The sequence below is a fragment of the Zosterops lateralis genome, assembly GCF_965231275.1.
Source record: "Zosterops lateralis genome assembly, chromosome: 27".
Taxonomy (NCBI): domain Eukaryota; kingdom Metazoa; phylum Chordata; class Aves; order Passeriformes; family Zosteropidae; genus Zosterops; species Zosterops lateralis.
This window is the reverse complement of record NC_139787.1, coordinates 1,836,130-1,862,753: the sequence shown is the minus strand read 5'-3', so window position 1 is coordinate 1,862,753 and position 26,624 is coordinate 1,836,130. Positions and strand designations below refer to the sequence as shown.

The following is a 26,624-nucleotide window of genomic DNA, read 5'->3' as shown; positions in this document are numbered from 1 at the left end:
CGATTTTTGGGAGCAAAAATTAATTAAAAATTGATTTTTTTAGAGCAAAATTTCCTTAAAAGTTCCGTTTTTGAGAGTGGAAATGCCTCAAAAATTCAAATTTTTTAGAGCTGAAATTCCCCAAAAATTGAATTTTTCGGAGCTGAAATACCTTAAAAATCCAATTTTTTTTGAGCAGAAATTCCTAAAAAAGTGAATTTTTCGGAGCAGAAATTCCTAAAAAATTGAATTTTTTTAGAGTGAAAATGCATTAAAAATGAATTTTGAGAGCAGAAAATCCTAAAAAAATCAAATTTTTAGAGTGGAGATTCAAAAAAAAATTGAATTTTTTAGAACAAAAATTCATCAATATTTGAATTTTTTAGAGCAGAAATACAGTAAAAATTCCATTTTTTAGAGCAGAAATTCCAAAAAAAATCGATTTTTTAGAGCGAAAATTTATTAAAATTTGATTTTTTAAGAGCAAAAATTCCTAAAAAAGTGAAGTTTTTGCAGCAGAAATTCCAAAAAAAATTTGATTTTTTGGAGCAAAAATTCTCTCAAAAATTGAATTTTTTTAGAGCGAAAATTGGTCAAAAATTGAATTTTTTAGAGTAGCAATATGGTAAAAATTCAGTTTTTTTAAAACAAAAACCTAATTTTTTTTAGCGCAGAAATTCATAAAACACTGATTGTTTAAGAGCAGAAATTCCTAAAAAATTGAATTTTTTTAGAGTGAAAATCCATTAAAAAATGAATTTTTCATAGCAAAAATCCCTAAAAAATTCAAATTTTTAGAGTGGAAATTCAAAAAAAAAATTGAATTTTTTTAGAGCAAAAGTTCGTCAAAAATTGAATTTTTTAGAGTAAAAATGCGGTAAAAATTACATTTTTTTTTAGAGCAAAAATTCATCAAAATTTGAATTTTTTAGAGCAGAAATACAGTAAAAATTCCATTTTTAGAGCAAAAATTCATCAAAATTTCCATTTTTTAGAGCAGAAATTCCAAAAAAAGTTGATTTTTTGGAGCAAAAACTCATTAAAAAATGAATTTTTTAAGAGGAGAAAATTCAAAAAAAATTCAGGGTTTTAGAGCAAAAATTCGTAAAAAATTCAATTTTTCACAGCCGAAATTCTTGAAAAATTCAATTTTTTAGAGTGAAAATCCATTAAAAAAATGAATTTTTGAGAGCGGAAATTCCTAAAAAATCGAATTTTTCAGAGCAGAAATTGATAAAAAATTGAATTTTTTTAGAGCAAAAATTTGTTTAAAACTGAATTTTTTAGAGTAGAAATACGGTAAAAATTCCAATTTTCCAGAGCAAAAATTTGTAAAAAATTCAGTTTTTCAGAGCAGAAATTCAAAAAAAAATCAATTTTAGAGCAAAAATTAATTAAAATTTGATTTTTTAAGAGCAAAAATTCCTAAAAAAGTGAATTTTTCGGAGCCGAAACACCTCAAAAATTTAATTTTTTTAGAGCTGAAATTCCCCAAAAATTGAATTTTTCAGAGCTGAAATACCTTAAAAATCCAATTTTTTTAGAGCAGAAATTCCTAAAAAAGTGAATTCTTCGGAGCAGAAATTCCTAAAAAATGGAATTTTTTTAGAGTGAAAATGCATTAAAAATGAATTTTGAGAGCAGAAAATCCTAAAAAAATCAAATTTTTAGAGTGGAGATTCAAAAAAAAATTGAATTTTTTAGAACAAAAATTCATCAAAAATTGAATTTTTTAGAGTAAAAATGCGGTAAAAATTCCATTTTTTTAGAGCAAAATTTCATCAAAATTTGACCTTTTTAGAGCAGAAATACAGTAAAAATTCCGTTTTTTTGAGCACAAATTTATCAAAAATTGAAATTTTTAGAGTAGAAATACAGTAAAAATTCCTTTTTTTAAGAGCCAAAATTCATCAAAAATTGATTTTTTCAGAGCAGAAATTAAAAAAAAAAAAAAATCAACTTTTTAGAGCAAAAATTCATTAAAATTGAATTTTTCAGATCAGAAATTCCTCCAAAAATCCAATTTTTTTATAGTGGAAATTCATAAAAAATTGTATTTTTCACAGCAAAAATGGGACTTTTTTTACCAATTCCTGCTCTGAAAAATTGAATTTTTTTTAGCATTTCCATTTTTCAAAACGGGATTTTTTTACTAATTTCCACTCTAAAAATTTGTGGGGTTTTTTTTAGGAATTTCCACTTTTCAAAACGGATTATTTTTGACAAATTTCCACTTTTGGAATGGAATTTTGGAAAATGGAATTTTTCAGGAATTTCCACTTCTCCAAATGGGTTTTTTTAATTAATTTCCGCTCTAAAAAAAATCAAAATTTTCACCGATTTCCACTCCGAATTTTCCCCAAACTCCCACTTCCCAAACCCAATTTTTTTTTACCAATTCCTCCTTCTAAAAATAAAACTTTTTTATTATTTTCCACTTTAAAAAACTGAATTTTGGCCCCATTTTTAACCCTTTCCCCCCCAGGTCTCTATGGGCGCCATTTGAACGTTTGGGACTGGGACGAGCATCGGCTCCTGCAGCAGCTGGACCTGGGCCTGGGCTCCGTCCCCCTGGAGATCCGGTTCCTGCACCAGCCCCAGGCCGCACAGGGGTTCGTGGGCTGCGCCCTCAGCGGCCACATCCAGAGGTTTTATAAAAAACAGGTGAATTTTGGGTGAAATCTGTAAAAAATTGGGAGTTTTTATGTGGAATTTTGGCGGTTTTAGGGCAAAATACGGCGAAAATTGGGGGTTTTTACGATGAAATTTCCAGGTTTTTTTCATGGAATTCTTGGGGGTTTTCCCATGGATTTCTTGAGGTTTTATGGTTTTTGCCATGGGATTATTGGGGGTTTTCCATGGAATTCTTTGTGGTTTTGGGCAAAATCTGTAAAAAAATTTGGGTGTTTTACGTGAAATTTTGGCGATTTTAGAGCAAAAGCCACCAAAAACTGGGGATTTTTTCGATGCAGTTTCTGGGGTTTCTTGATTGAATTCTTGGGGTTTCTCCATGGAATTCTTGGGGTTTTAGGGTTTCTTACCATGAAATTCTTGGGTTTTTCCATGGAGTTCTTAAGGTTTTTTGGCAAAATCTGTAAAAATTTGGGGTTTTTAAGTGGAATTTTGGCAATTTTTGCGCAAAATCCACCAAAAATCGGCTTTTTTGCGATAGAATTTTTGGTGTTTTTCTGTGCATCTCCTGAGGTTTATCCATGGAATTCCTGGTTTTCCCCATGGAATTTGGTGGTTTTAGGGTTTTTCCCCTGGAATTTTGGGGGTTTTAGGGGTGTTTTCCCCCTGGAATTGCAGGTGTTTTCCCCCCGGGCTCCCCCTGCCCTGGAGCTGGGCCGGGGCTCCGTCCCCCTGGAGATCCGCTTCCTGCACCAGCCCCAGGCCGCACAGGGATTCGTGGGCTGCGCCCTCAGCCGCCACATCCAGAGGTTTTATAAAAAACAGGTGAATTCCGGGGATTTTGGGAAAAAATTGGGAGTTTTTATGTGGAATTTTGGCGATTTTACAGCAAAATCCGGCGAAAATCAGCGGTTTTTGCAATGAATTTCTGGTGTTTTTCCATTTAAATTCTTGGGGTTTTATGGGATTTTTCCATGGAGTTTTTGGGGTTTTCCATGGAATTCTGGAGGTTTTTGGGCAAAAATTTGTAAAAATTTCGGGGTTTTTACATGGAATTTTGACGATTTTAGAGCAAAATCGGCCGAAAATTGGGGGTTTTTACGATGAAATTTCCGGGTTTTTTCCACTGAATTCCTGGGGTTTTCCCATGGATTTCTTCAGGTTTGGGGTTTTTTTCCATGGGATTCTTGGTGGTTTTGGGTAAAGATCTTTAAAAAATTGGGGTTTTTTAAGTGAAATTTTGGTGATTTTAGGGCAAAATACGGCAAAAATCGGCATTTTTTTCTATGAAATTTCTGGGATTTTTTTCATGGATTTTTCATGGGTTTAGAGTTTCTTACCATAGAATTCTTGGGTTTTTTCCCCATGGAATTATTGAGTTTTTAGGGTTTTTTCCCCTGAATTTTGGGATTTTTCCCCTGAATTTTGGCGATTTTAGAGCAAAATCCACCAAAAACTGGAGGTTTTTTCAATGCAGTTTCTGGGGTTTCTTCACTGAATTCTTGGGGTTTCTCCATGGAATTCTTGGGGTTTTAGGGTTTCTTACCATGAAATTCTTGGGTTTTTCCATGGAGTTCTTAAGGTTTTTTGGCAAAATCTGTAAAAATTTGGGGTTTTTAAGTGGAATTTTGGCAATTTTTGCGCAAAATCCACCAAAAATCGGCTTTTTTGCGATAGAATTTTTGGTGTTTTTTCTGTGCAACTCCTGAGGTTTATCCATGGAATTCCTGGGGTTTTCCCACGGAATTCCAGAGGTTTTAGGGTTTTTCCCCTGGAATTTTGGGGGGTTTAGGGGTGTTTTCCCCCTGGAATTGCAGGTGTTTTCCCCCCGGGCTCCCCCTGCCCTGGAGCTGGGCCGGGGCTCCGTCCCCCTGGAGATCCGCTTCCTGCACCAGCCCCAGGCCGCACAGGGGTTCGTGGGCTGCGCCCTCAGCGGCCACATCCAGAGGTTTTATAAAAAACAGGTGAATTCCGGGGATTTTGGGAAAAAATTGGGAGTTTTTATGTGGAATTTTGGCGATTTTACAGCAAAATCCGGCGAAAATCAGCGGTTTTTGCAATGAATTTCTGGTGTTTTTCCATTTAAATTCTTGGGGTTTTATGGGATTTTTCCATGGAGTTTTTGGGGTTTTCCATGGAATTCTGGAGGTTTTTGGGCAAAAATTTGTAAAAATTTTGGGGTTTTTACATGGAATTTTGGCGATTTTAGAGCAAAATCGGCCGAAAATTGGGGGTTTTTACGATGAAATTTCCGGGTTTTTTCCACTGAATTCCTGGGGTTTTCCCATGGATTTCTTCAGGTTTGGGGTTTTTTTCCATGGGATTCTTGGTGGTTTCGGGCAAAATCTGTAAAAAATTTGGGGTTTTTTACATGGAATTTTGGCGATTTTAGGGCAAAATCTGCCGAAAATCGGCGTTTTTTTCCGATGAAGTGTCTGGCTTTTTTCCATTGATCTGTTGGTGTTTTTCCATGGAATTCTTGAGGTTTTATGTTTCTTTTCATGGAATTTAGGGATTTTTCCATAGAATTCTGGAGGTTTTTGGAGTAAAATTTACCAAAAATTGGAGGTTTTTTAAGTGAAATTTTGGCGATTTTGGGGCAAAATCCGCCAAAAATCGGCGTTTTTTTCAATGAAATGTCCGGCTTTTTTCCATTGAATCGTTGGGGTTTTTACCATGGAATTATTGGGTTTTTAGGTTTTTTACTATGAAATTCTTGGGTTTTCCACGGAATTCTTGGGGTTTTGGGGTAAAATTTGCCATAAATTGAGGATTTTTTCCTGTGAAATTCTGGCGATTTTAGAGCAAAATCCAGCGAAAATCGGCATTTTTTTCCCATTAATTTCTGGTGGTTTTCCATGGAAATTTTGTGGGGTTTTTCCAATGGAATTCTTGGGTTTTATGTTTCTTTTTCATGGAATTTAGGGATTTTTCCATGGAATTCTGGAGGTTGTTGGGCAAAATCTGTAAAAATTTGGCGGTTTTTTCTGTGAAATTTTGGTGATTTTAGAGCAGTAGCTGCTGGAAATCGTCAGTTTTCTTGATGAAATTTCTGGAGTTTCTTCATTGAATTCTTGGGGTTTTTTCCATGGATTTTTTTGGACTTTATGGTTTTTTCCATGGAATTCTTGAGGGCTCCCTGGGCTGTGCCCTCAGTGGGGAGATACAGAGGTTTTATAAAAAACAGGTGAATTTTGGGTGAAATCTGTAAAAAATTGGGAGTTTTTAAATGAAATTTTGGCGATTTTAGAGCAAAATACGGCGAAAATCGGCGTATTTTTAGATGAAATTTGTAGTGGTTTTCCATTGAAATTCTTGGTGATTTTAAGGGTTTTTTCCATGGAATTTCAGGAATTTTTGGATATTTTCCATAGAATTCTGGAGGTTTTTTTGGGCAAAATGTATAAAAAATTTGGGGTTTTTTTACATGGAATTTTGGCGATTTTAGAGCAAAATCCGCCAAAAATCAGCCTTTTTTTCCATTGTATTCTTGATGGTTTCCATTGAATTCTTGGGGGTTTTCCATGGATTTCTTGAGATTTTAGGGTTTTTCCCAGGGAATTCTTGGGTTTTTCCAGTGAGTTCTGGAGGTTTTGGGGCAAAATCCACCAAAAACTGGGGATTTTTCCATGAAGTTCTGGTGGTTTTAGAGCAAAATCTGCCAAAACCTGGCAGTTTCCGCAATGAAACATCCAAATTTTTTCCAGTGAATTGTTGGGGGTTTTCCATTGAATTCTTGGGGTTTTATGTTTCTTTTCATGGAATTTAGGGATTTTTCCATGGATTTCTGGAGGTTTTGGGGTAAAAATTTGTAAAAAATTTGGGTTTTTTACATGGAATTTTGGTGATTTTAGAGCAAAATCCACCAAAAATTGGGGTTTTTTTCGATACAGTTTCTGGGGTTTCTTCATTGAATTCTTGGGGTTTTTTCCATGGATTTCTTGAGGTATTATGGTTTTTACCATGGAAATTTGAGATTTTTCACTGGAATTCTGGAGGTTTTTGGGTAAAAATCTGTAAAAAATTTGGGTTTTTACATGAAATTTTGGTGATTTTAGAGCAAAATCCACCGAAAATTGGGGGTTTTTACGATGAAATTTGCAGATTTTTTCTATTGAATTCTTGGGGTTTTCCCATGGATTTCTTGGGATTTGGGTTTTTTTCCATGGGATTCTTGGGGGTTTTTCCATGGAATTCTTGGAGGTTTTTGGGTAAAAATCCATAAAAAATTTGGGGTTTTTCCATGAAGTTCTGGTGGTTTTAGAGCAAAATCTGCCAAAACCTGGCAGTTTCTGCAATGAAACATCCAAATTTATTCAGTGAATTGTTGGGGGTTTTCCATTGAATTCTTGGGGTTTTATGTTTCTTTTCATGGAATTTAAGGATTTTTCCATGGAATTCTTGGTGGTTTTGGGCAAAATCTGTAAAACATTTGGGGTTTTTAAGTGGAATTTTGGCGATTTTAGAGCAAAATCTGCCAAAAATCGGAGATTTTTCCAATGAAATGTCCGGCTTTTTTCCTTTGAATTCTTGGGGTTTTTCCATGGATTTCTTGGGGTTTTATGGTTTTTTGCGTGGCATTTGGGGATTTTTCCATTGATTTCTGGAGGTTTTTGGGTAAAATCTGTAGAAAATCGGGGGGTTTTATGTGGAATTTTGGCGACTTTAGAGCAAAATCGACCGAAAATTGGGGGTTTTTACGATGAAATTTCCAGGTTTTTTCCATTGAATTCCTGTTTTTTTTTCCATGGAATTCTTGGAGTTTTTGGGCAAAATCCCCCAAGAATTGGGGATTTTTCCATGGAATTCTCAGGATTTGGGGCAAAACCTGAAGAAATTTTGTCTTTTTCTGTGGAACTTTCCACAGCAGAAACTTCTGGGAAATTCCATTTTTGAGAGCAGAAATTCCTCAAAAATTATATTTTTTGCACCCAAAATTTTTTTTAAAAATTAGATTTTTTCAGAGCGAAAATTCGTAAAAAAAAATCAATTTTTTTCGGAGCAGAAATTCTTTTAAAAATTCTTTTTTTTTTTTAGGGCAGAAAGTCCTGAAAAATTCAATTTTTGAGAGTGGAAACTCCTAAAAAAATCCAAATTTTGAGAGTGAAAATTCGTAAAAAATTCAAATTTTCACAACAGAAATACAATTTCCTGGTGGTTTTGGGGGATTTTTCCCAGTTTTTATCATCCTGAGTAGGGAAATCCATCAGTTGGACAAAATTCCTGAGAATTCCTGGGATTTTGGGGCAAAACCTGCAGGAATTGGGTTTTTTCATGGAATTTTTTGGTTTTTAGGGCACTTTTTGAGGTTTTATCATGATGGGATTGTGGGATGGGGCAAATATTCCATAAATTTGGGGAATTTGGGGAATTTCTGGAGGATAATTCCGTGTTTTCCCTCCCTCAGGATGGAAAATGGGAGGCGGAGAAGGTGATTGAGGTGCCCAACAAGAAAGTCCAGGGGTGGCTCCTGCCAGAAATGCCAGGTGGGAAAAATGGGGGAAAATTGGGAAAAAATTGGGGGGGGGGAATGTTAAAAAATTGGGAAAAAATTGGGAAAAAATAGGGAGTAAATGTGAAAAAAATTGGGAAAAAATTGGGAAAGAATTGGGGAATATTTGGGAAAATTGGGGGAAAATTGGGAAAAAAATTGGGGGGGGGGGAATGTGAAAAAATTGGGAAAAATTGGGAAAAAATAGGGAGTAAATGTGAAAAAATTTGGGAAAAAATGGGAAAAAAATTGGGAAAGAATTGGGGAAAAATTGGGGGAAAATTGGGAAAAAATTGGGGAAAATTTGGGAAAGTTTTGGGGAAAATGTGGGGGAAAAAATGGGGGAAAATTTGGGAATAAATTGGGTAAAAATGGGGGGAAAATTGGGAAAAAATCGGGAAAAATTTTGGGAAAATTTGGGGGAAAATTGGGGAAAAATTTTGGGGGAAAAGTTTGTGGAAATTTTGGGGACAAATTGGGGGAAAATTTAGGGGGAAATTTTGGGGAAAAATTAGGGGAAAATTTTGGGGACAAATTGGAGGAAATTTTTGGGGAATATTGGGAAAAATTAAGGAAAATTTTGGGGAAATACTGGGGAAAATTGGGAAAAATTTGGGGGGAAAATGGGAAAAAATTGGGGAAAATGGGGGAAAATTGGGAAAAAGTGGGGAAAATTTTAGGGGGGAAAATTTGGGAAAAAATTACGGGGGAAAATTGGGGAAAATTTAGGGAACATTTTTGGGAAAAAAAACTGGGGAAAAATTAAGGAACATTTTGGGAAAATTTGAGGAAAAATTGGAAAAAAAAATTGGATGAAGTTGGAGAAAAAATGGGGAAAATTTGTGGAAAATTTGGGAAAATTTTTGTGAAAATTTGGGAAAAAATTGGGGAAAATTGGGGAAAAAATTGAGAAAAAATTGAGAAAAAATTGGGGAAAAAATTGAGGAAAATTTGTCTCCCCAGGGCTGATCACGGACATCCTGCTGTCCCTGGACGATCGGTTCCTGTATTTCAGCAATTGGCTGCACGGGGACGTTCGGCAGTACGACATCTCCCGACCCCAAACACCCCAAACTCGTGGGCCAGGTGAGAAAAAAACCCCAAAAATATCCCTAAAAATCCCCAAAAAATTGCCCAAAAATCCCTCCAAAATTTCACAATAATTGCCCAAAGTTTCAAAAAAAAATCCAAAAAAAAATTCACAAAAAAATCGCAAAAAAAAATCGAAAAAAATTTACAAAAAATTCACAAAAAATTTTTAAAAATTCACAAAATTTCCAAAAAAATTTTTAAAAAGATTTTAAAAATCCTCAAAAAGTTTCCCAAAAATTCACAAGAAATTCACAAAAAATTCAAAAAAAAAAAAGCACAAAAATTTACAAAAAATTCCACAAAATTTCAAAAAAGAAATCCAAAAAAAAAACCCCCAAAATTCCCTAAAAACCCCCCAAAATCCCCTATAAAATCCCCAAAAAAACCCAAAAATTCCTAAAAAAAAAAAAAATCCACCCCAATCCCCAAAATTTCAAAAAAAATTTTTCAAAAAAAATTCCCAAAAAAATCACAGAAATCCCAAAAAAAATCCCCCCAAAAATTCCCAAAAAATTCAAAAAAATTCACAAAAATCCCAAGGTCATGAGGCAGGTGAGCAAAAATACCCCAAAATCCCTAAAAATCCCCAAAATCCTCCAAAATCTCCAAACATCCTGAACTCATGGTCCAAGTGAGCCAAAATTTCCCAGAAATTCCCAAAAAAATCCCAAAAAATTTCCCTAAAAATTTCCCCCAAAAAAATCCCCAAAAATCCCTAAAAAAATTCCCCAAAAAGTCCCCCAAAATTTCCAAAACATCCCCGAAAATTTAAAAAAAAAAATCCCCCAAAATCCCTCAGGAATTCCCAAAATAATCCAAAAAATCCCCAAACAGTCCCAAAAAGATTCCCAAAAATTCCCGAAAATTTCAAAAAAATTTATTAGAAATTTTCTAAAAATTCCCAAAAAAAATCACAAAAACTTCCCAAAAAACTCAAAAAAAAAATCAAAAAAAATTCCCAAGAAATTCACAAAAAATCCCTCAAATTTCACAAAAAAAAAATCCCCCCCAAAATCCCCCAAAAATCCCCAAAAAATTCATAAAAAATTCACAAAAATAAAAAAAAATCCCCAAAAATTCCAAAAAACCCCCAAAATCTCCAGAAATTCTCAAAAATCCCCCAAATCCCCCCAAAAATCCAGAAAAAATCCCCCAAAAAATTCCAAAAAATCTCCAAAACTTCCAAAAATAATAATAATAAAAAAAAATTAAAAATAATTCCAAAAGAATCCTGGAAAAATCCGAAAGAAGTCCCCAAAAATAATAAAAAAAATCCCCCAAAAACTCCCAAAAATCCCAATTTTTAAAAAATTAATTAATTTTTAATGGAATTTTTTATTTTTCAGGTATTTTTGGGGGGCAGTTTGTGTAAAGGAGGAGCTGTGACTGTGCTGGAGGATCAGGAGTTGAAGGAGCAGCCGGAGCCTTGTGTGGTCCAGGTGAGAATTCCTAAAAAAATCCCCAAAATTCACAAAAAAATCCCCCAAAAAATCCAAAAAAATCCCCAAAAAATCCCCCAAAAATTCACAAAAAATCCCCCAAAATTCACAAAAAAAATCCAAAAAAATTCACTAAAAATCCTTCAAATATTCACAAAAATGCCCCAAAACAATTCTCCAAAAAATCCAAAAAAAATTCTCAAAAAATCTCCAAAAATTCACAAAAAATCCCCCCAAAAATTTCACAAAAAATCCCAAAAAATCCCCCCCAAAATTCACAAAAAAATCCCCAAAAAAATTCACAAAAAATCCCCCCCAAAAATTTACAAAAAATCCCCCAAAATTCACCAAAAAATACACCAAAAATTTCACAAAAAATCCCCCAAAAAATCACAAAAAATCCACAAAAAAATCCCCCAAATATATTCACAAAAAATTCCCTCAAAATCCCAAAAGGTTCCCCAAAATTCACAAAAAGTCCCCCCAAAAATTTCACCAAAAATCCCAAAAAAATCCCAAAAAAATCCCAAAAAAATCCTCAAGAAAATCCCTAAAGATTCACAAAAAATCCCTCAAAAAATCACAAAAAATCTGCCATAAATCCCGCCCAAAAATTCCCAAAAAACCCTCCCAAATATTCACAAAACATCGCCCAAAAATTCCCCAAAAAAATCCACAAAAAAATCACAAAAAATCCCAAAAAATTCACAAAAAATCCCCCCAAAATTCACAAAAAATGCCGAAAAATTCCCCCCAAAATTCACAAAATTTTCACAAAAAAATCCCAAAAAATATCTCCGAAAATTCCCTCCAAAACTTGCAATTTTCCCCCCAAAAAATTCAATTTTCTCCCAAAAAATGGGAATTTTTTTCAAAAAATATTCCATTTTCTCAACAAAAATCGGGATTTTTTCCCCAAAAAATGAGATTTTCTCCTGCAAAAAGTTCCATTTTCTCCCCCAAAATTGGGATTTTCTCAAAAAAAAAAATTAGGATTTTTCTCCCCAAAAACTTGGGATTCTCTCCCCAAAAAATTGGGATTTTCTTCCAAAAAATTGGGATTTTCTCCCCAAAAAATGGGGATTTTTTTTCCTAAAGAGTCCAGTTTTCTCCCCCAAAAAATCCATTTTCTCACCAAAATTTGTGATTTTCTCCCCAAAAATTGGGATTTTCTCCCCCAAAAATTCGATTTTCTCGCCCAAAATTGGGATTTTTCTTAAAAAAAAATTGGGATTTTTCTCCAAAAAAACCTGGGATTTTCTCCCCAAAATTGGGATTTATCTCCCCAAAAATTGGGATCCATTTTCCCCCCAAAAATTTCAATTTTCTCTCCATAAATTGGGATTTTCTCCCTCAAAAATTCCGATTTTCTGCCCCAAAATTGGAATCTATCTCCCCAAAATTGGGATCCCTTTTCCCCAAAAATTGGGATTTTCTCTCCAAAATTTGGGATTTTCCCCTCAAAATTTGGGATTTTCTTCCCAAAATTGGGATCCCTTTTCCCCCCAAAGAATTTCAATTTTCTCCCCCAAAAAGTTCCATTTTCTCCCCCAAAATTGCGATTTTCCCCCTAAAAAATTCAATTTTCTCCCCAAAAAATGGGATTTTTTCCCAAAAAGTTCACTTTTCTCCCCCCAAAAAATCCATTTTCTCCCCCAAACTTGTGATTTTCTCCCCCAAAATTCCATTTTCTCCCCCAAATTCCCGAATTCCCGACTCCCGTGCTGTATTCCCCTGGAATTCCAGGGTAAGCGGATCCCGGGGGGGCCGCAGATGTTGGACCCACAATCCCTTCAATAAATTCCCCGACTCTGATCATTTCAGTGGCCAAAAAAATCCCCAAAAAAATCCATTTTCTCCCCCAAATTTGGGATTTTCTCCCCCAAAATTTGGGATTTTCTCCAAAATTTGTGATTTTCCCCTCAAAAATTGGGATTTTCTTCCCAAGATTTGGGATTTATCTCCCCTAAATTGTGATCCCTTTCCCCCAAAAAAATTCAATTTTCTCTCAAAAAATTTCCATTTTCTCGCCCAAAATTGGGATTTTTCTCCAAAAAAAATTGGGATTTTCTCCCCAAAAAAACTGGGATTTTCTTCCAAAAATTGGGATTTTCTCCCCAAAATTAGGATTCATCTCCCCCAAAATTGGGATCCATTTTCCCAAAAAAATATTCCATTTTCTCCCCAAAAAGTTGCGATTTTCCCCCCAAAAAATTCAATTTACTCCCCAAAAAATGGGATTTTTTTCCAAAAAAATTCCATTTTCTCCCCAAAAAATGGGATTTTTTTTCCCAAAAAATTCCATTTTCTCCCCTAAAAATTCCATTTTCCCCCCAAATTCCCGAATTTCCGACTCCCGTGCTGTATTCCCCTGGAATTCCAGGGTAAGCGGATCCCGGGGGGGCCGCAGATGTTGGACCCACAATCCCTTCAATAAATTCCCCGACTCTGATCATTTCAGTGGCCAAAAAAATCCCAAAAAAATCCATTTTCTCCTCCAAATTTGGGATTTTCTCAAAAAAAATTTGGAATTTTTCTCCCCAAAAGTTGTGATTTTTCTCCCCTAAAAAATTCAATTTTCTCCCCAAAAAAATCCATTTTCTCACCAAAATTTGAGATTTTTTCCACAAAAATTGGGATTTTCTCTCCCAAATAATTCCATTTTCTCCCCAAAATTGGGATTTATCTCCCCAAAAATTGTGATCCCTTTCCCCCCAAAAAATTCAATTTTCTCCCTCAAAATTTCCATTTTCTTCCCCAAAATTGGGATTTATCTCCCCAAAAATTGAGATTTTTCTCCCCCAAAAATTGGGATTTTCTTCAAAAAATTTGGGATTTTCTCCCCCAAAATGGGGTTTTTCTCTCTCAAAACATTCCATTTTCTCCCCCAAAAATTCCGTTTTCTCCCCCAAAATTGAGATTTTCTCCCCAAAAATTTGGATTTTCCCCCTAAAAAATTCAACTTTCTCCCCAAAAAATGGGATTTTTTTCCCAAAAAATTCAATTTTCTCCCCTAAAAATTCCATTTTCTCCCCCAAATTCCCGAATTCCCGACTCCCGTGCTGTATTCCCCTGGAATTCCAGGGTGAGCAGATCCCAGGGGGTTCCCACATGTTGGACCCACAATCCCTTCAATAAATTCCCCGACTCTGATCATTTCAGTGGCCAAAAAATTCCCCAAAAAAATCCATTTTCTTCCCAAAAATTTGGATTTTCTCCCCCAAAATTTGGGATTTTCTCCAAAACTTGTGATTTTCCTCTCAAAAATTGGGATTTTCTTCCCAAGATTTGGGATTTATCTCCCCTAAATTGTGATCCCTTTCCCCCCAAAAAATTCAATTTTCTCTTGCAAAAATTTCCATTTTCTCGCCCAAAATTGGGATTTTTCTCCAAAAAAAATTGGGATTTTCTCCCCAAAAAAACTGGGATTTTCTTCCAAAAATTGGGATTTTCTCCCCAAAATTAGGATTTATCTCCCCCAAAATTGGGACCCATTTTCCCCCCAAAAAAATTCCATTTTCTCCCCAAAAAGTTGCGATTTTCCCCCCAAAAAATTCAATTTACTCCCCAAAAAATGGGATTTTTTTCCAAAAAAATTCCATTTTCTCCCCAAAAAATGGGATTTTTTTTCCCAAAAAATTCAATTTTCTCCCCTAAAAATTCCATTTTCTCCCCCAAATTCCCGAATTTCCGACTCCCGTGCTGTATTCCCCTGGAATTGCAGGGTAAGCGGGTCCCGGGGGGGCCGCAGATGTTGGACCCACAATCCCTTCAATAAATTCCCCGACTCTGATCATTTCAGTGGCCAAAAAAATCCCCAAAAAAATCCATTTTCTCCCCCAAATTTGGGATTTTCTCAAAAAAAATTTGGGATTTTTCTCCCCAAAAAATTGGGATTTTCTCCCCAAAATTAGGATTTATCTCCCCCAAAATTGGGACCCATTTTCCCCCCAAAAAATTCCATTTTCTCCCCAAAAAGTTACGATTTTCCCCCTAAAAAATTCAATTTACTCCCCAAAAAATGGGATTTTTTTCCAAAAAAATTCCATTTTCTCCCCAAAAAATGGGATTTTTTTCCCAAAAAATTCAATTTTCTCCCCTAAAAATTCCATTTTCTCCCCCAAATTCCCGAATTCCCGACTCCCGTGCTGTATTCTCGTGGAATTCCAGGGTGAGCAGATCCCAGGGGGTTCCCACATGTTGGACCCACAATCCCTTCAATAAATTCCTCCACTCTGATCATTTCAGTGGCCAAAAAATTCCCCAAAAAAATCCATTTTCTTCCCAAAAATTTGGATTTTCTCCCCCAAAATTTGGGATTTTCTCCAAAACTTGTGATTTTCCTCTCAAAAATTGGGATTTTCTTCCCAAGATTTGGGATTTATCTCCCCTAAATTGTGATCCCTTTCCCCCAAAAAAATTCAATTTTCTCTTGCAAAAATTTCCATTTTCTCGCCCAAAATTGGGATTTTTCTCCAAAAAAAATTGGGATTTTCTCCCCAAAAAAACTGGGATTTTCTTCCAAAAATTGGGATTTTCTCCCCAAAATTAGGATTTATCTCCCCCAAAATTGGGACCCATTTTCCCCCAAAAAAATTCCATTTTCTCCCCAAAAAGTTGCGATTTTCCCCCCAAAAAATTCAATTTACTCCCCAAAAAATGGGATTTTTTTCCAAAAAAATTCCATTTTCTCCCCAAAAAATGGGATTTTTTTCCCAAAAAATTCAATTTTCTCCCCTAAAAATTCCATTTTCTCCCCCAAATTCCCGAATTCCCGACTCCCGTGCTGTATTCCCCTGGAATTGCAGGGTAAGCGGATCCCGGGGGGGCCGCAGATGTTGGACCCACAATCCCTTCAATAAATTCCCCGACTCTGATCATTTCAGTGGCCAAAAAAATCCCCAAAAAAATCCATTTTCTCCCCCAAATTTGGGATTTTCTCAAAAAAAATTTGGAATTTTTCTCCCCAAAAGTTGTGATTTTTCTCCCGTAAAAAATTCAATTTTCTCCCCAAAAAAATCCATTTTCTCACCAAAATTTGAGATTTTTTCCACAAAAATTGGGATTTTCTCTCCCAAATAATTCCATTTTCTCCCCAAAATTGGGATTTATCTCCCCAAAAATTGGGATCCCTTTTCCCCCCAAAAAATTCAATTTTCTCCCTCAAAATTTCCATTTTCTTCCCCAAAATTGGGATTTATCTCCCCAAAAATTGAGATTTTTCTCCCCCAAAAATTGGGATTTTCTTCAAAAAATTTGGGATTTTCTCCCCCAAAATGGGGTTTTTCTCTCTCAAAACATTCCATTTTCTCCCCCAAAAATTCCGTTTTCTCCCCCAAAATTGAGATTTTCTCCCCAAAAATTTGGATTTTCCCCCTAAAAAATTCAATTTTCTCCCCAAAAAATGGGATTTTTTTCCCAAAAAATTCAATTTTCTCCCCTAAAAATTCCATTTTCTCCTCAAATTCCCGAATTCCCGACTCCCGTGCTGTATTCCCCTGGAATTCCAGGGTAAGAGGATCCCGGGGGGGCCGCAGATGTTGGACCCACAATCCCTTCAATAAATTCCCCGACTCTGATCATTTCAGTGGCCAAAAAATTCCCCAAAAAAATCCATTTTCTTCCCAAAAATTTGGATTTTCTCCCCCAAAATTTGGGATTTTCTCCAAAACTTGTGATTTTCCTCTCAAAAATTGGGATTTTCTTCCCAAGATTTGGGATTTATCTCCCCTAAATTGTGATCCCTTTCCCCCCAAAAAATTCAATTTTCTCTTGCAAAAATTTCCATTTTCTCGCCCAAAATTGGGATTTTTCTCCAAAAAAAATTGGGATTTTCTCCCCAAAAAAACTGGGATTTTCTTCCAAAAATTGGGATTTTCTCCCCAAAATTAGGATTTATCTCCCCCAAAATTGGGACCCATTTTCCCCCAAAAAATATTCCATTTTCTCCCCAAAAAGTTGCGATTTTCCCCCCAAAAAATTCAATTTACTCCCCAAAAAATGGGATTTTTTTCCAAAAAAATTCCATTTTCTCCCCAAAAAAATGGGATTTTTTTTCCCAAAAAATTCAATTTTCTCCCCTAAAAATTCCATTTTCTCCTCAAATTCCCGAATTCCCGACTCCCGTGCTGTATTCCCCTGGAATTCCAGGGTAAGCGGATCCCGGGGGGGCCGCAGATGTTGGACCCACAATCCCTTCAATAAATTCCCCGACTCTGATCATTTCAGTGGCCAAAAAAATCCCCAAAAAAATCCATTTTCTCCCCCAAATTTGGGATTTTCTCAAAAAAAATTTGGAATTTTTCTCCCCAAAAGTTGTGATTTTTCTCCCGTAAAAAATTCAATTTTCTCCCCAAAAAAATCCATTTTCTCACCAAAATTTGAGATTTTTTCCACAAAAATTGGGATTTTCTCTCCCAAATAATTCCATTTTCTCCCCAAAATTGGGATTTATCTCCCCAAAAATTGGGATCCCTTTTCCCCCCAAAAAATTCAATTTTCTCCCTCAAAATTTCCATTTTCTTCCCCAAAATTGGGATTTATCTCCCCAAAAATTGAGATTTTTCTCCCCCAAAAATTGGGATTTTCTTCAAAAAATTTGGGATTTTCTCCCCCAAAATGGGGTTTTTCTCTCTCAAAACATTCCATTTTCTCCCCCAAAAATTCCGTTTTCTCCCCCAAAATTGAGATTTTCTCCCCAAAAATTTGGATTTTCCCCCTAAAAAATTCAATTTTCTCCCCAAAAAATGGGATTTTTTTCCCAAAAAATTCAATTTTCTCCCCTAAAAATTCCATTTTCTCCTCAAATTCCCGAATTCCCGACTCCCGTGCTGTATTCCCCTGGAATTCCAGGGTAAGAGGATCCCGGGGGGGCCGCAGATGTTGGACCCACAATCCCTTCAATAAATTCCCCGACTCTGATCATTTCAGTGGCCAAAAAATTCCCCAAAAAAATCCATTTTCTTCCCAAAAATTTGGATTTTCTCCCCCAAAATTTGGGATTTTCTCCAAAACTTGTGATTTTCCTCTCAAAAATTGGGATTTTCTTCCCAAGATTTGGGATTTATCTCCCCTAAATTGTGATCCCTTTCCCCCCAAAAAATTCAATTTTCTCTTGCAAAAATTTCCATTTTCTCGCCCAAAATTGGGATTTTTCTCCAAAAAAAATTGGGATTTTCTCCCCAAAAAAACTGGGATTTTCTTCCAAAAATTGGGATTTTCTCCCCAAAATTAGGATTTATCTCCCCCAAAATTGGGACCCATTTTCCCCCAAAAAATATTCCATTTTCTCCCCAAAAAGTTGCGATTTTCCCCCCAAAAAATTCAATTTACTCCCCAAAAAATGGGATTTTTTTCCAAAAAAATTCCATTTTCTCCCCAAAAAAATGGGATTTTTTTTCCCAAAAAATTCAATTTTCTCCCCTAAAAATTCCATTTTCTCCTCAAATTCCCGAATTCCCGACTCCCGTGCTGTATTCCCCTGGAATTCCAGGGTAAGCGGATCCCGGGGGGGCCGCAGATGTTGGACCCACAATCCCTTCAATAAATTCCCCGACTCTGATCATTTCAGTGGCCAAAAAAATCCCCAAAAAAATCCATTTTCTCCCCCAAATTTGGGATTTTCTCAAAAAAAATTTGGGATTTTTCTCAAAAAAAATTGGGATTTTCTCTCCAAAATTGGGATTTTTCTCCCCAAAATTGGGACCCATTTTTTCCCCCAAAAAAATTCCATTTTCTCCCCAAAAAGTTGCGATTTTCCCCCCAAAAAATTCAATTTACTCCCCAAAAAATGGGATTTTTTTCCAAAAAAATTCCATTTTCTCCCCAAAAAATGGGATTTTTTTTCCCAAAAAATTCAATTTTCTCCCCTAAAAATTCCATTTTCTCCTCAAATTCCCGAATTCCCGACTCCCGTGCTGTATTCCCCTGGAATTCCAGGGTAAGCGGATCCCGGGGGGGCCGCAGATGTTGGACCCACAATCCCTTCAATAAATTCCCCGACTCTGATCATTTCAGTGGCCAAAAAAATCCCCAAAAAAATCCATTTTCTCCCCCAAATTTGGGATTTTCTCAAAAAAAATTTGGGATTTTTCTCAAAAAAAAAAAAAATAGGGATTTTCTCCCCCAAAATTGGAATTTCCTCCCCCAAAATTGGGATTTTCTCTCCAAAATTTGCAATTTTCTCCCCCAAATTGGGATTTTTTTTAAAAAAATTCTATTTTCTTCCCCAAATTTGGGATTTTCGCCCAAAAATTCCTTTTTCTCCCCAAAAATTGAGATTTTCTCCCCAAAATTGGGATTTTCTCCCCAAAATTGGGATTTCTCCCCAAATAATTCAATTTTCTCCCCAAATAATTCAATTTTCTCCCCAAAAATGGGATTTTTTCCCCAAAAAATTCCATTTTCTCCCCAAAAACTGGGATTTTTTTCCCCAAAAAATCCATTTTCTCCCCCAAAATTGTGATTTTTCTCCCCCAAAATTCCATTTTCTCCCCCAAATTCCCGAATTTCCGACTCCCGTGCTGTATTCCCCTGGAATTCCAGGGTAAGAGGATCCCGGGGGGGCCGCAGATGTTGCAGCTGAGCCTGGACGGGACCCGGCTCTACGTCACCACGTCCCTCTACAGCGCCTGGGACCGCCAGTTCTACCCCACCATGATACAGTGAGCACTAATTAGCCATTAATTAATCATTAATTAATCATTAATTAGCCATTAGTCTGGTAGTGTTATTAATATTCTGTTATTATGTTGGTTATTAAATGGTTATTGATTGATATGTAATTGTTGGTTTAATATTTAATCGTTAAATTTAGTAGGTTTAATATTCATGTTGATTAATGTTAAGTAATAAATTAATTGTTGTAATTAATTGTTATAATTAATTGTTATAATTAATTGTTATAATTAATTGTTATAATCATAATTAATGATATATTGTAATTTATTATTGATTATAATTATGATGCAATAAATATTATTATAGAATAATATAATAACTCGCCATAATCAATCATTTAAAATTATTATAAATAATTATATTTAAGAACTATTCATTAACTACCAATAATTAATAATGATTAGTATTTATCAATAATTGACAATTAAATGTTTTTTTCCCTCAGGGCAGGCTCAGTGTTGGCTGCAGCTGGACTTATTACTTGACTTATGGCTATAATTAATTATTTAAAACTATTATAAATAATAATAATAAATAAATATAAATTAACTATTAATAATTAATGAATGATAACAATTAGTATTAATTAATATTGACAATTAAGTGTTTATTCCCGTTTCAGGGAGGGCTTGGCGCTGCTGCAGCTGGACTTATCACTTAACTTATACTTATTATCAATCATTTAAAATTATTATAAATAATAATATTTAGTATATATTACTTAACTACCAATAATTAATAATAATTAGTGTTAATATTGATAATTAAGTGGTTTTTTCTCACCAGGAGGGCTCAGTGATGCTGCAGCTGGACTTATCACTTAACTTATGGTTATAATCAATTATTTAAAATCATTATAAATAATACTATTTAATAAATTATAATTAACTCCCAATAATTAATAATAATTAGTACTAATTATTAATTGACAATCAAGTGGTTTTTTTGCTTTCAGGGAGGGCTCGATGATGCTGCAGCTGAACTTAACTTATGGTTATAATCAATTCTTTAAAACTATTATAAATAATAATATTTAAGAACTATTAATTAACCACCAATAATTAGTATTAATTAATATTGATAATTAAGTATTTTTCCCGTTTCAGGGAGGGCTCGGTGCTGCTGCAGGGGGACTTGTCACTTAACTTATGGATATAATCAATCATTACAAATTATTATAAACAGTAATAATATTTAAGAACTATTCCTTAACTAATAATAATTAATATTTATAATTATTAATTAATATTTATAATTAAGTGGATTTTTTCTCACAGGGAGGGCTTGGTGCTGCTTCAGCTGGACTTATCACTTAACTTATGGATATAATCAATCATTAAAAATTATTAGAAACAGTAATAATATTTAAGAACTATTCATTAACTATTAATAATACTAATTACTATTAATTAATACTGACAATGAACTGTTTATTCCAGTTTCAGGGAGGGCTTGGTGCTGCTGCAGGGGACCTATTACTTAACTTACGGTTATAATCAATCATTCAAAAATATTATAAATAATAATAACATTTAGGAACTATTCATTAACTATTAATAATAATTAGTATTAATTAATATTGATAATTAATTGTTTATTTCCCGTTTCAGGGAGGGCTCAGTGTTGCTTCAGCTGGACTTATCACTTAACTTATGGTTACAATCAATCGTTTAAAACTATTATAAATAATAATATTTAAGAACTATTAATTAACCACCAATAATTAGTATTAATTAATATTGATAATTGTTTATTTCTCGTTTCAGGGAGGGCTCTGTGCTGCTGCAGGGGGACCTATTACTTAACTTATGGTTACAATCAATCATTCAAAAATATTATAAATAATAATAACATTTAGGAACTATTCATTAACTATTAATAATAATTAGTATTAATTAATATTGATAATTAATTGTTTATTTCCCGTTTCAGGGAGGGCTCGGTGCTGCTGCAGGGGGACTTGTCACTTAACTTATGGATATAATCAATCATTACAAATTATTATAAACAGTAATAATATTTAAGAACTATTCCTTAACTAATAGTAGTTAATAATTAATAATTAAGAATTAATAATTATTAGTATTAATTAATATTGATAATTAAGTGGTCTTTTCTCACAGGGAGGGCTGTGTTGGCTGCAGCTGGACTTGTTACTTAACTTAGGGTTACAATCAATCATTTAAAATTATTGCAAATAATAATAATATTTAAGAGCTGTTCATTAACTATTAATAGAAAATAGTATTAATTAATAACTGACAATTAAGTGTTTCTTCTGTTTCAGGGAGGGCTCGGTGCTGCTTCAGCTGGACGTATCACTTAACTTATGGTTACAATCAATCGTTTAAAGATAGTATAAATAATAATAATAATTAGGAACTATTAATTAACTATTAATAATAATTAGTATTAATTAATAATTGATAAGTAATTGGTTTATTCCCGTTCCAGGGAGGGCTCTGTGCTGCTTCAGCTGGACTTATTCCTTAACTTATGGTTACAATCAATCGTTCAAAAATATTATAAATAATAATAACATTTGGGAACTATTCATTAACTACCAATAATTATTATTAATTAATACTGACAATGAATTGTTTATTCCAGTTTCAGGGAGGGCTCAGTGTTGCTTCAGCTGGACTTATTCCTTACCTTATGGTTATAATCAATTGCTTAAAATTATTATAAATAATTATATTTAAGAACTATTCATTAACTACCCATAATTAGTATTAATTACTATTGATAATTAATTGTTTCTGCCATTTCAGGGAGGGCTCGGTGCTGCTGCAGCTGGACGTGGACACAGCCCAGGGGGGTCTGACCATCAATCCCCAATTCCTGGTGGATTTTGGGCAGGAGCCGGGCGGGCCCTGCCTGGCGCACGAGGTGCGCTACCCGGGGGGGGACTGCACCTCCGACATCTGGATGTGAATCCGCCAGAAGTTTATGGGAATTTTGGGGGAATTTTTTGGGATTTTTTGGGGGGAATTTTTAGGGAATTTTTGGGAATTTTTTGGGATTTTTTGGGATTTTTTTGAGGAATTTTTAGGGATTTTTTGGGATTTTTTGAGGATTTTTTGGGGATTTTTGGGAGGATTTTTTGGGAATTTTTAGGGATTTTTTTGGGATTTTTGGGGGGAATTTTTAGGGAATTTTTGGGAATTTTTTGGGATTTTTTGAGATTTTTTTGAGGATTTTTTTTGGATTTTTTGGGATTTTTTGAGGATTTTTGGGGGATTTTTGGGAGGATTTTTTGGGAATTTTTAGGGATTTTTTTGGGATTTTTGGGGGGAATTTTTAGGGAATTTTTGGGAATTTTTTGGGATTTTTTGGGATTTTTTGAGGATTTTTTGGGGATTTTTTGGGATTTTTTGGGATTTTTTTAAGGAATTTTTAGGGATTTTTCGGGATTTTTTTGAGGATTTTTGGGGGATTTTTTGGGGGGAATTTTTAGGGAATTTTTGGGAATTTTTTGGGATTTTTGGGGATTTTTTGAGGATTTTTTGGGGATTTTTTGGGATTTTTTTGAGGATTTTTGGGGGATTTTTGGGAGGATTTTTTGGGAATTTTTAGGGATTTTTTGGGATTTTTTAAGGAATTTTTAGGGATTTTTCGGGGATTTTTTAGGGATTTTTTGGGGGGATTTTTTGAGAAGTCTTAAAGAATTTTTGGGAATTTTTTTGGAATTTGGGAATTCAGGAATTTCAGATTTCAAGATTCAGGAATTTGAGGGTTCAGGAATTCAGGATTTCCAGAATATGGGAACGTGGAAATGCAGGAATTCGGGATCTGGGAATTCAGGGACTGCACCTCTGACATCTGGCTCTGAGAGTCTGGGAACTATTTGGGAATTTTGGGGGGATTTTTTGGAGAATTTTTGGGAATTTTGGGGGGATTTTTTGGGAATTTTTTGGGATTCTTTTAGGATTTTTTTGGGATTTTTTGGGGATTTTTTTGGGAATTTTTTGGGATTTTTTTTTGATTTTTTAGGGTTTTTTTGGGAATTTTTGGGAGATTTTTTGAGAAGATTTCTGGGAATTTTGGGGGCATTTTTGGGGATTTTTTTGGAGAATTCTTTGTGAATTTGGGAATTCAGAAATTTGAGAATTCAGGATTTCGTCATTTGGGAACTGGATAATTTGGGAATTAGGGAATGCGGGAATTCAGGATTCAGGAATTCCGGGACTGCACCTCTGACATCTGGGTATGAGAGTCGGGGAATTCCCGGGGAATTTTTGGGGATTTTTTGGGAATTTTTTGGGATTTTTTGGGATTTTTTAAGGAATTTTTAGGGATTTTTCGGGATTTTTTGAGGATTTTTTGGGGATTTTTGGGAGGATTTTTTGGGAATTTTTTGGGATTTTTTGGGATTTTTTTAAGGAATTTTTAGGGATTTTTCGGGATTTTTTGAGGATTTTTTGGGGATTTTTGGGAGGATGTTTTTGGAATTTTTAGGGATTTTTTTGGGGAATTTTTGAGGATTTTTTGGGGGACTTCTTGAGGGATTTGGGGGGATTTTTTGGGATTTTGAGGGGGTTTTTTGAGGATTTTTGGGGGGAAAATTGGGGGGATTTTTTTGGGATTTTTGGGGGATTTTTTTGTTTTGGGGTTTTTTTTTTTGAGGAATTTGGAAATATGGGAATTCAGGACTCGGGAATTCAGGGGGGGACTGCACCTCTGACATCTGGCTCTGAGAGTCTAGGAACTATTTGGGAATTTTGGGGGGATTTTTTGGGGAATTTTTTGGGAATTTTGGGGAATTTTTGGGAATTTTTTGGGATTTTTTTAGGAATTTTTTGGGATTTTTTAAGGAATTTTTAGGGATTTTTCGGGATTTTTTGAGGATTTTTGGGGGATTTTTGGGAGGATTTTTTGGGAATTTTTGGGGGACTTTTTGAGATTTCTGGGAATTTTGGGGAGATTTTTGGGGATTTTTTGGAGATTTTTTTGGATTTTGAGGGGGTTTTGGGGGGAATTTTTGGGATTTTTTGGGATGATTTGGGGGGATTTTTTTGGATTTTTGGGGGGATTTTTGGGGGGATTTTGCAGGAATTTTTTTGGGATTCTTAAAGAATTTTTGGTAATTTTTTTTTTAATTTGGGAATTCAGGAATTTGAGAATTTGGGATTCAGGAAATTGGGAATTCGAGAGTTTGGGAATGTGGAAATGCAGGAATCTGGGGAATTGGGATTTTTGGAGGGGGACTGCACCTCGGACATCTGGCTCTGAGCCCTCCGGGATTTTTGGGAATTTTTTTGGATTTTTGGGGAAATTTGGGGGGAGGGTGTTTAGATTTTTGGGGATTTTTGTGGATTTTGGGGGGAATTTTTTTGAGATTTTGGGGGGAAATTTGGGGGGATTTTTGCGGGATTTTTTGGGGATTTTTTTTGGAATTTTGGGGAGATTTTTTTGAAATTTTGAGAGATTTTTTGGGGAATTTGGGAATTTGGGAATACGAGAATTCAGGATTTGGGAATTCAAGGACTGCACCTCCGACATCTGGCTCTGAAGGTCTGGGGACTATTTGGGGAATTTTTTTGGGATTTTTTGTTTGATTTTGGGGGGATTTTTTGAGGATTTTTTGGAGATTTTTTGGGAATTTTGGGGGGTTTTTTGGGGAATTTTTTTGGATTTTGGGGGGATTTTTGGGGAATTTTTTTAGATTTTGGGGGGATTTTTGGGGAATTTTTTTGGATTTTGGGGGGGATTTTCGGGGATTTTTTGGGGAATTTTTTGGGGATTTGGGAATTCAGAATTCGGGAATTTGGGAATTTTTTGGGAATTCGGGAATTTGGGATTTCAGAACTCGGGAATTTGTGAATTATTCAGAAATTTGGGAATTATTTGGGAATTCAGGATTCAGAAATTTGGGAATTCGGGAATTCTCCAACACCCCCCTCTGATCCCAGGAAATTTGGAATTTCTCCCATTTTTCCCTCCTTTCCCCTCCCCATCCCTTTTTCCCAGGAAATTTGGGATCTCTGGAGTTTTATCCCAAAATTCCGATTTTGGAGCAACTTTTCCTTAAAATCATCTCTGAAAATCAAAAATCTCAATAAAATTTTCTTCCAGCAGCTGAAATTCCAATTTTTTTAGGGTTTTTTGGGCGTTTAAGGAAAAAATAGGGTTAAAATAAGGGAAAATAGGGATAAAATAAGGGAAAAAATAGGGATAAAACAAGGAAAAAATGGGGATAAAATAAGGAAAAGAGAGGGATAAAATAAGGAAAAAATAGGGATAAAATAAAGGGGAAAATAGGGATAAAATAAGGAAAAAAGAGGGATAAAATAGGGAGAAAAAATAGGGATAAAATAAGGAAAAATAGGGATAAAATAAGGATAAAATATAAATTTAATAGGGATAAAATAGAAAAAAAATAGGGATAAAATAAAGGTAAAATAAGGATAAAGTAGGGATAAATTATAAATAAAATAGGAAAAAAGTAAGGGTAAAAAGGGGGAAAAATAGGAATAAAATGGGGAGTAAACCAGGGATAAAATGGAAATAAAATATCAATAAAATAGGGAAAAAATAAGGATAAAACAGGAATAAAATGGGGATAAACCAGGAGTTAAATGGGGATAAAATAGGAATAAAATATAAACAACAGAGGGAAAAATAGGGGTAAAAAATGGATAAAATGGGGATAAATGGGGGATAAAATGGGGGTAAAATTGGGATAAAAAAGGGATAAAATGGGGAATAAACCAGGGATAAAATGGGGAAAAATATAAATAAAGGAGGGGGAAATAAAATATCAATAAATGAGAGCGAAATAAAATATCAATAAATGAAGGGGGAAATAAATTATAAATAAATTATAAATAAATTATAAATAAATTATAAATAAATTATAAATAAATGAGGGGGGAATAAAATATCAATAAACGAGGGGGGAAATAAAATATAAATGAATGAGGGGAAAATAAAATATAAATAAACTAGAGAAAATAAAATATCAATAAATGAAGGGGAAGTAAAATATCAATAAATTGGGGGAAATAAAATATAAATAAATGAGGGGAGAAATAAAATACAAATAAATGAGGGGAAAATCAAATAGCAATAAATGAGGGGAATATAAAATATCAATGAATTAGGAGAAAATAAAAGACAAATAAATTGGGGAAAAATAAAATATCAGTCAATGAGGGGGAACTAAATAAAATATCAATAAATGAGGGGGAACTAAATAAAATATCAATAAATGAGGGGAAATAAATAAAATATCAATAAATGAGGCTCGGGAGAAGCTGCGGCTGATGCAGGAAATGAGTTTATTGATGTCAGGCCCGAGGGGACCCCAA

At 34.5% G+C, this 26,624-nt stretch overlaps 1 protein-coding gene across 1 annotated transcript in view; it reads left to right on the top strand.

Moving 5' to 3' along the window:
* The window catches only part of LOC310919706 (methanethiol oxidase-like), a 37,770-nt gene extending 13,933 nt beyond the window's left edge, over window positions 1–23,837 (top strand). Inside the window, 7 exon segments of the mRNA XM_083879168.1 lie at window positions 2,465–2,643; window positions 8,018–8,096; window positions 9,065–9,156; window positions 9,158–9,187; window positions 10,540–10,632; window positions 19,177–19,295; window positions 22,086–23,837. Coding sequence (XP_083735294.1) covers window positions 2,465–2,643; window positions 8,018–8,096; window positions 9,065–9,156; window positions 9,158–9,187; window positions 10,540–10,632; window positions 19,177–19,295; window positions 22,086–22,248 — 755 coding nt within the window. The 3' untranslated portion in view covers window positions 22,249–23,837.
* The last annotated feature ends 2,787 nt before the right edge of the window (window positions 23,838–26,624 follow it).